The 10,270-nt window shown below is 40.2% G+C and overlaps 1 protein-coding gene across 2 annotated transcripts; it reads left to right on the top strand.

Annotated features, from left to right (window-relative positions):
- The first annotated feature begins 132 nt into the window (after window positions 1–132).
- LOC135488396 (TPR repeat-containing protein DDB_G0287407-like) lies at window positions 133–9,828 on the top strand. 2 transcript variants are annotated; one of them, XM_064772993.1, is made up of 22 exons: window positions 133–251; window positions 624–882; window positions 1,022–1,172; window positions 1,407–1,475; window positions 1,754–1,860; window positions 1,980–2,113; window positions 2,361–2,494; window positions 2,757–2,846; window positions 2,992–3,144; window positions 3,290–3,426; window positions 3,523–3,634; window positions 3,948–4,055; window positions 4,206–4,379; window positions 4,703–4,890; window positions 5,055–5,411; window positions 5,569–5,812; window positions 5,946–6,064; window positions 6,197–6,335; window positions 6,746–6,862; window positions 7,129–7,272; window positions 7,521–7,601; window positions 7,764–9,828. In XM_064772993.1, the coding sequence occupies exons 2-22, from the start codon at window positions 650–652 to the stop codon at window positions 8,028–8,030; spliced, it is 3,258 nt and encodes a 1,085-aa protein (XP_064629063.1). In that variant the 5' UTR covers window positions 133–251; window positions 624–649; the 3' UTR covers window positions 8,031–9,828. The 2 variants fall into 2 exon arrangements, with proteins under 2 accessions (XP_064629063.1, XP_064629062.1); XM_064772992.1 differs by lacking the exon at window positions 6,746–6,862 and adding an exon at window positions 6,574–6,690.
- Window positions 9,829–10,270: the final 442 nt, after the last annotated feature.

Here is a 10,270-nt window from a genome sequence, read left to right as displayed (position 1 = left end):
TCCTACAGATGTATCTTAATTCAGTAAAGAGGTGATTTCAATGGTGTATTTTTTCTTCGTTCCGTCGTTTTAGTTCCAGAATTTATACGGGAGCCACCTGTTCCCTTCGGCAAAGTCCGGAATTGATCGGGATTGTTTACATGTTGCTAGACATGGCGATTTAGTAGATTTCAGAATTTTCTTCAATTATAGCTCCTTCTTTTCGGAAAATACAAACCATGCAGACTTATTGATAATCTTAAAGAATAATGGTAAGAATATTTCTCCCAAAATTGCATAACATCCATCTACTCTATCACTGCAGTGAGTCACAATCAGAGACATTGTCACAATCAAGGACAGCTTCCTGCTTCTGTCGACGAAAACTGTCTAGGCTATGTATTGTACTTGTAGGCCTTTATCTAGCCTCATGTTCAAAACTGTTTTAAGTTACAACAAGGGGAGGATCATGCTCAACTGTGGCTATTGTTATTCCAGCACAAAACAATGTTGGAATATGTGGGTACCACTTAGTCTTGGGCGCCTACCAGCAACATTCTTGGTACCATGTAGTAACCTTTTATTTTTTTACAATGTAATTTTTAGCCACAATCCAACTGTCATTCTTGTCTTTCTGCTTTCAGAGTATCAAGTTTATTGTTTTCTGACTATGGGTTGTGGGGCTTCAGCAACAGCAGCTATACCTCCTCAAAATACATTCGGAATCAAGAGAGACTTCAAAGTTATAGGCGTTCAAACTGACCCGATAAAGTTTGCAGACTCAAAAACTACTGAATCCCATGGTGGAGCTCAGATTATAACAATTCCTGCTGGATTGAGTCATCATGGTGTAGCCTATGGGGCTGGTGGAGGCTCCATTTTGAAAACACCAGAAGACGCTTGGTAAGGATTTACAAATTGACTTGGTGAAGTTAGTACCCTTTTCCCAATTTCAAGTGTGATCCATCATTTAAGAAACCTCGATGCCTGCTTTTAGTTCTGAATTGCAGAAAGTTCATTTTGTAAAACATCCTTATTCTAGGTTTGCCGTTTGTGAAGATATGGAATACAAAGGCCAAAAGCTTCCTTTGAAAGATCTTGTTGTTAAACGTTCTGGATGGAAGACTGTGCGGGTATTTGTCTCATCAACCTTCAAGGATTTTCATCATGAGAGAGAGATTCTAGTCAAAGAGGTGAGACAGACTTACCTGTTAGGAAATCTGATGATGTGTATACATGAAAACTCTACTTAGTATAATTACGGTTGATTAGGACTGAAACCAAGGTTATATGATGCCAAGATGACCATGTTAGCCCAGTGTATTGTATAACTCCAACCTGAATCGTCTGTCTTTTGTCAGATCGCAGACTTCACCAATCAAATCTCTTTGTATTTGTGGACATAATGATGTGAATTTTCATTACAGATTTTCCCTGACCTTCGGGTTTGGTGTCAAAAAAGAAGAATCCACTTGGTTGAATGTGATCTTAGATGGGTAGGTAACTCCGTACTCTTACTACATGTACTGCTAGTCAGTATACATTTGCATACACAACCCCTATTCTGTTGATGGAACTAATGTGATTATTAATTAATTTCTTCACTGTATGTGTTGCATGGCGGTAGGGTCAGCAACCAAAGGAATTTATGACATAAATCAATTATGTTCATGTATTCCAGCTTAAATTGTTAATGCTGTACATAGCAATGTAGTGTTATTGACTTCAAGACATCAACCAACTTATAACCACACCAATTTTGTTTCTGCTTTAGGGTATACCAAAAGATTCGACCTCAGAGTTGACCCTCAGAACATGTCTCGGTGAAATTGACAGATGTTATGCCGATAACGTGAAGCCATTCTTCTTGAATATGACAAGGTTGGTAGAGAATCATTTCTAGTGATATGTAATTCACCAAAGTTTTCAAATCGATTATATCAAACAACAGAAAATACATGTGACAACACGGTTAGCCAGTCTGAGTTCTTTTTTTTTAGTGAGAGGATCGGATGGATCCCGCTGCCCGGAGAGATTCCACAGAACCTTGTTGATGAGTACCAGTGGGTGTTTGGTCTGTCGGTAACAGAAATGGAGATAGTCCACGGAGCTTACCGGAAAGACAATCCAAACTGTAAGTTTATTGCCTTGCAAATGAGCTATTTCAATCAGTGTGGCCTGCAATCATGATCGCATGCAGCAAAACTTTTGTGTTTGCGGTGGTCATCTGAGTGCCTGTGTCAAGAATCAGAGGTCGCAGCACTCTAGAACCTATAGGGATATTCACTGCCTCTAAAAGGGTGCACGTCTGGTGGCAATTCCTTCACAATAGTCAGCACGTATTATCCTTGTCAACTTTTATCATTGATGTCTCCTTTCAGCCATATTCATGCTCAGAGATGACACTTTCTTGGAGACAGTCCCGGCCAAACATCGTAATGTGTTCATGGACGAGAACCCAATTGCTGCTGAAAAGATTTCTGTACTTAGGAACATGCTTGAGTCGCGCTTCCCGGTGAGTGATGCATATTTATTCTGTAACAGCAAAAACCTATTACAACAAACTTTGCTTTGAAGTAATACTTATAGGTGGTTGTAACACTTTAATTCTGATAATCTTGTGTTATGAAATGCACTTCATGATCTTACTCACTCATATACCTCTGAAGAAAACTGAAACTTATACCACGTCAGCGTCAAGAAGGTGGATCTATATTTCTCAAAGTTGACATCAACTATCACAACTATTACTAAGGACCAAATATCTTAAATTTCAGCCGAATCGCCTTGTCAGATATGGCTGCATGTATCAGGGATTCAGTGCAAACAAGATCCAGTTGACTTTGGACACGAACTTCAGAAACAGGGTAAGTTTTGAAACAGAATAAAGAATTGGTTAGTCTGACCTGTCTCTGATGAGTACGGTCCACTTGCCAATCACTGCTCCTTCGGAAAACATTGCGTCCCTGAACTTTCATCACATGGTAAACTCAAACTGTTTCAATATTGCAGATCTTTGAGTTCTTCAAGGAACGTATATCAATCCAGTATCCTCTGGATGAAGGGACAGCCAACGATCCGTACTTTATTTCCAAGGAAGCCCACGATTCGTTCATGAAACAAAGATGCCAAAATGTCTTTGGTAGAACAGAGATACTAGAGAAGGTGAGAATTCTCCTGTATTCAATTTCGAGATTGTTGACATATGTATTGACAGATCTACAGCCTCCCCATGTCACGGCCATGGAGGGGGTCAGGTCTTTTGACATAAATTTCCCTTCCCCTTGATTTCAATTCCCTTCCTTTTCAGATCTCTGATTACATAGATGCACCAGACACAGATGTGCCAATGTTAATACTGGGTGGTCCAGGGACTGGGAAGTCCAGCATCATGGCCAAAGTAGCAGATGACACAGTTGACAGAGCTCTTAAGAATAGGATACCAGGGTATGTGGATGGATTTTCGTTTTGGCATTCTAATAGAAAACTTACTGTACTTTTCAATGCCAGAATAGAAGTTTTTATTTCTGATTCCTTTTTCAGTGGTGGTAAAACTGGCTGGCATGTGTTTTACCATTTTGTTGGAGCTGTGCCTGGTTCCACAGATCTCGAGATGCTTTTGAAGAGAATGATGAAGGAAATTGATGTCCTCAACGTAAGTTTTACTGTCACGTTTTGTTGAAGTACTACTACAACTTTTTACAGCTCATTCACCATTGTGCTTGATAGCTAGCCCCAGTGAGCAGTACTGTAGCTAGGAGGGACAATAAGGCTAATCCCCCCCCCCCCATACCCTGGTGTCACTGGGCCATGTGTTTTCAGTTTTGCCTCAGGATGGGCAAAAGAGTGATTTTGCCATTTGCCTGCTGTCCTTGTCACCTTACTCAACATGATTCTCAACAGGACATTTTCAAAAATCCCCTCCTGTCTTGGAAAGTTATACTGACAACATGAATCTATAATTGCAGGAAGCCAACATGCCAACTGACCTTGAGGCTACAGCACAGTTCTGTTGCAGTATCCTGGCAAACACCAACACCAAACCTGTTGTCATACTCATAGATGCCCTCAATCAGGTAACAATACTATTGTGATAGTTTTGTTGTATAAGCAATACTATGATATTTAATTTGAAATTTATTAATAATCAGTCTTACACAGGTACCGTATTGAGTGATTTCACTGGAGGAATTGCATTTATTTATGATATACTAATTGACTTTCAGCTGGATGAAAATCCTATTGCTCAGGTCATGACCTGGTTGCCACGGAAACTGGCTCCAAATGTACGCATCATTATGAGCATGATAAACGAAACACCCCAACATGTCAATCTCAAAGCAAGGGAAAGCAAGGCAAAGGAAATTTATGCACCACCCCTCGATCTGAAAACTCGGAAGGTACATGTTTTGAATATCCTTCAGAATGTAAACCAGATTCAGGTTCATTACAACGTCCCAGAATCAATTGAATAAGCAGCAAATCCAAACTATATTCGTTTCAGAATACACCATCATCTGCTTCCTCTGAGTTGAGGGGTTTGTTTTGCAGTTAGACCCGTTTCACCTATGATTTCACGGCAGAGTCACTGCATGAGTTGATCGAGTTGATCAGACCATGATAGTGATTTGAAACCTGCATCTGAACCCAGAAAATGTGAATACAACAGAATAAACCAAAATGCGATATGCTGATATTTTAAATTCTTTTTACTCCCCTTCAGGAAATTGTGACAGAGTACCTTGGAATGTATAACAAGCGTCTCGACCTTGATCAGATGATTGGTTTCCTTGGGAAGGAATCGTCAGCAAACCCTCTCTGGCTCTCCATTGCTTGTGAGGAGCTGAGGATGCATGGTGACTACAAGGGCATCCTGGACAAAATCAACAGCTTTCCTGATGATCTACTGGAGTAAGTGCGGGTTCTTTTCAACCAGTTTTGAAAGGCGACTGTGGCATTTAAATATCCACCACGTATATTTCCACAGTAGGACAGAACATGGATAAAAAGTAATCTGATTTGTCATTCTCACATTTGTCTTAATTGACTGTTTGTTTCTTTGCGATGTGTTTCAGCTTACTCAGTCAAGTTCTCAGTCGCCTCGAGAATGAACAAGGGGGAAAACTCATCACCGCTACATTATGCCTCCTCGAAGTCTCAACAAAAGGTCTCTTGGAGGGGGAGTTACTATATCTGCTAGACGGTATTGAAAACATCATGAACACCCGCATGAATGGCCAAAATGGTCAAAAAGAAAAAGGAGAAAAGGAGTCATCCGAGAAGGAGAAGAATCCATTCGATGAGCAGTTACCAGCGTTCAAGTGGGCATCAGTTTATCGCCATCTTTGCCAGTTTTTACGCCCATATGGCGACAGTGGTGAAGGACGGTTGGATTTCTATCATAGGACTCTTAGCAAGGCTGTCAGAAGAAAGTGAGTACCCTGTGTGTCAAATGTCTTACTTTCAGTTACTATTATGTTATAAATCCTGTATCGTGTCTGTTTCCCTGTCACACCCCCCACTGAGAGTTGTTGTCGAATCCTTAATGTCGAATACAACTACCACAATTCTGTTGATGCTCTCTTTAAGGTACTTCAAAATGACCACGAATAACCCTGACGGTGATGTGGACATCTATAACCTCTGGGCCAGAATCCTTGCTGATTTCTTCAAATATTCCGACGACTGGGACAGAAAGGTGGAAGAATATCCTAACCTTCTGCTGCGTCTGAAAGACGAGGATACGCTGGTGGAATTCCTCTCAAAGTGGGAGGTCATGGACAGGCTTTATAAAAAGGACTTCAGCACCACCCTGTTCTTCTATTGGAGAAAGGTTAGTAAAAAAAAAGTGTATTTCGAGGGCTTTAACTTGTTTGAGCGCATAAGGACATAAGTAAACTTTATGTCATGTGTTCTGCTCTTCACTCATCAAATATCTTAGATGAATATCCCATATTAACTTTCAGATCGGTGGAGGCAAGAGGATGGAAGAGTGTTACATGGCGAAGCTGAAGAACATGGAAAATGATCCTGATGTAACCAAGGAGCAGTTACTGATGAGGATGGAGAAAGTTGCAACAATCTTGTAAGTCTACATTTGATACTTGGAAAGTTTCATTTGATCAATGTGTTTCTGAATTGGGAAACTTGATCTGACACTTGTGAATTTGGTAAGAGGGCAAACAAAGTGATGTCGCTCTTTTAAACCACTTTGCAGGCAACAAGAAGGCCAGTATGACGGCTGCAAAGAACTTGCATTGAAGTGTGAAAAGATGATTGAGGAGGATCCGGAATTTGAAGGAAAGATTGAGGTGCATGTAGAGATCTACTACCTGCTCACTAAGCTCTGGGATTCTGTAAGTTTTTTTCACTAATGAGGAACAAATTGTGCAAAAAGGACTGTACACATGGAAATACTTCAGCAATTATTTAGAGATTTTGTGAATTGGAACTTTGGCATTGCTTTAATTTAGCGTTTTGATGACTATGTGACAGGAATTTCAACTAGGTCTTCAGCAAGGTCAGTCTTTTCCCTACAATGTTGTTTGTTTGCTTGAAATGATACCTTTTGAATGAATCCCATATTTTCTGCAGCTACTCAAACTGCATGAGTTCATGTATCGCAGTATGGTACCAGAAGAGAAAAGGGTAATAGACTATGCAAAGAAAACCATCGAACTCCGACGACAGTTGCAAGGAAAAGATCACAAGGTAATAACCCCAGGGTCACTGTCTCAATAGCACTTTTCCACTCTATTCTTTATAGATTGTCAAATTGAATGAGTTCATGACGCGGAGCCAGATACCGGAGGAGAAACGGTGTCTGGAGTATAACAAGAAGACAATAGACTTGAGGAGGCAGCTTCCTGGGAAGCATCACAAGGTCAGACCAATGTCATGTGTCCATTCCTTCGTGCATTTGTGTCATTTTCTAGATATTAGATATTACAGGTTGGGATCCAAATGTGGGTTGATCATTGAAGATTGAACAGTCAATTCTGAGAAAACGTGAGATGTTAGGCAGCAGTTCTTAGCCAGCCTCCTCTTTCATTATAGTTCAGCCTGGGGTTTCAGATCCTCTGACCAGGTCTGAAGGCGCTGAACATATACTCTTACACCATGAAACTAAATGTATCAACTTTGTTGCAGTTCCTGTTGGGGAAGCATTTGATTCAGCTTGGCTTTACATCTTCATCATTTGCATTGTGTGGTGGTGACGCAAGCAAGAGCCCTGCCATAGCCAGGCAGGAAGGGAAAGATGCCATCAGTGAAGCAAAGGAAATATTCACTGAGGTAAGGCCAGTCTTGGAAAAGTATATACACATGTAGCTCAGAAGTTGAAGTGCTGGTCTGTCAAGCAATGGGACTTTGAATTGGGGAGGATAGTCTGCAGAATAGAACAACTGCGAGTATGTCAGTGAGAAGCATCTGTCTTTGTTTTTGTCCATTTCAGACAAATAACATGTTTCTTGGGCTGCACAGCAGGCGCTCCTGCCTAAAGTCGGCCAAGAATCTTGATGGATTTTGTCTTTTAATTCCAGCTGTCTGAACGGGGGATGGTGGCAGAGTGCCTCATGACTGAAGCCATACTGCAAGGCACTCCCAACTCAGAGCAAAGAAGGGTAAGTTAGTCAATCTCAATGGATCTTTAGGAGGTCACCCTCTATATTAAGGACCCTAAATTCGATCCCAAACTGATCACTTCTAGAATATTTTGCCTCTGAACAGCTGATATTTTTCAAGTTTTTCAGTTGGAAAAATTTGCTTTGAACTTTTTATTTTAGTTGTATGAAGAGGCAATGGCATTGAGCAAGGAAGTTTACGGGGAGTACAGCGTACTAACTGGACGCCTCTACATCAATACGGGTATCTACTGGGAAGAAACAGGAAACTACAACAAGGCATATGAATTCTTTTCAAACAACTACAGAGTTATGCGAGAAGTGTTTGGGGATGACCACATCAAGACGTCCCGAGCAAAGCACATTTTACAGGAGCCAGCGTATCGACGGATGGCGCTAGAAAGAGGAGATGATGTTCCTGACGCGTAACACAAAGCCGTGTTGCAGGTAACTTCAGTGTAGAACTTATTTCTTTGTGTCATTTGAAACTGATTACGACGCTAGCTTTCAGAATTCTGCATCCTGATTGACTTCTCGAGCCATACATGTATGCATGTATTTAGTCACTTTTGAGAATTACACAATTCAATAGGTTTGGAGTCGAGGTGTCCGTTCTGGATATAGGTTTGAAATGCCTATGCTGTTCAATTCATGCTCATATATCTTGAGGCTCACGTGATAGAAATGATACTATATTGATATTATCTTAGAACAAGATCTGTATTTATACATTTTAAGAAATTGTTTGTATTATAGATGTGATTTACATGCACAACAAGAAATTTCTGTACCAAATATTATGTCTTTCATAACGATACTCTTTTTATAACTTTTTCTTTAGTTTTCACTCTTTTTCCATGTTATTCTCCATCCAGTTATACTTTTTATTGCCAAAATCAGGAATAAAATAGTTTAAGTATTAAGTATATATTTTATGTTTTGAATGATAATTGTTAAGACATAGAAGCAGGAAATTCAGTTATCCGTCCGATGATGATCTTCTGTTTTGAAAGGTTCTTATCCCTTTTTGGGGAAGCACTTTGCAGTCTCTTGATGTTTATTTATATTTATATTCTGTACATATGTAAATATGTGTGTAAATAATCGCCAAAGTTTACCTTTTTTGTTTTTAAACCAAAGACAAGTCACTGGTCATGAAATAGGCTATGTGACATAATTTTGTTTTTTTGGGTCAAATTCTGAGATATATGTGTGTATAAATATGCCCAGTATTCAACTTTCAAGTGTAATAAGATGTGTTGTTCAATTTATACATATGTCTTTACAAATAGTTCATGCTCAAACAGAATTCCCATAGTGTGGTGAGACTGTATTTTCATATACCGTATTTTCCGGATTATCCCCCGCACTGCCCTATGACCCGCACCCCCTTTGACCATTACCTAAAGCCACGCAAGACCCGCACCTGATTATGACCCGCACTGCTCCAAGACCCGCATTCTCCAAAAATAGTAAGCCATTCATTGATGTTGACATCCTAGAACCGCCATGTTTTTTTTAATTGTTAACCAAAGTGGATCAATTCCAGCATGGCCGTAACTACTTTCCCTAGCGGAGACATCACAAACTATGCGATCATGGCGGAAATATTGGTTGAAAACAATGCGAAAACGATGGACATAAATCCTTATCAAGTAACCAGTTTGGTCCCCTTTTTTTCTTTGGGGTTGGGGCTTATCCCTCTCAGAATCCACGCAAGACCCGCACCTTTGTATTACCCGCACCCCCACTTTTTGGGCCTGTTTGAGGGCAAAAAGCCGCGGGTCATACGCCGGAAAATACGGTATGTATTTTTTTTATTGTTCAAATACTTTCCACGCGAACATAATCATTTACAGATCATTTACACTGTCATCGTGAATGTAAATTGTGTTATTCATTTCTTGCCAGTCTTGATATACCAATCTGTTGAAGAAAAACCATGCGTTTAATAATTGCCCTTGATGCATGCTAGGTTAATTGAGCAGGCACAGTGTTCACCTGTATAAGCTGCCTTCTAAATAACCATAGTCACATTAGTTACCTCTGTTAGTTTTGAAAATTTACTGTTAGAATAGATCAGTACATCCAGGTGACTTACCAAGAGGGTTTATTAATTGTATGGTCTTCAACATAATAATCTGTGATATATTTTCCGTTTTGTATCCAATCTATAATAGATGTCTGAATCAGGGATGCAAATAAATCAAAGAGACAGTACTTAGCAGATCTGAGTTCTTCTTAGTTTCTGTCTTCCTATTCATGACGTGGTTGTGACAACCGTTATGGCGAGTTTAATTACAACACCTGCAGATATGCCATGATGAGTCGTGAATGATTACAACTTGATTAACTCGTTGGGTACCAAAGACAACGTCCTAGCTTTGGCAGATGGCTCCCTTACACAACTTAAGTTAACCCTTCTGAAAGCGATGATCCGGGAAGACTACATTCCGGTGAACTCTGGTGGTGCTACATTGAGGAAAAGACCAGGGCAAGGTATTCTGATTGTGATACAAGGTGAAGACCTGGACAAGGTCCTGGTTCTAAAATGTGGAAGCCAGGACAAGGTCTTCCAATTGCTTTTGGTTGAGACTTGCAGAGCTGGAGATCAGTTCAGATATTCTGGGTATCAGGCCAAAGCTGGACTGCGATTCATTGAAGTGTAG

This window comes from Lineus longissimus, chromosome 5 (genome assembly GCF_910592395.1).
Source record: "Lineus longissimus chromosome 5, tnLinLong1.2, whole genome shotgun sequence".
Lineage (NCBI taxonomy): Eukaryota > Metazoa > Nemertea > Pilidiophora > Heteronemertea > Lineidae > Lineus > Lineus longissimus.
The sequence above is the reverse complement of the archived record's forward strand: the minus strand, read 5'-3'. Positions and strand labels throughout refer to the sequence as shown.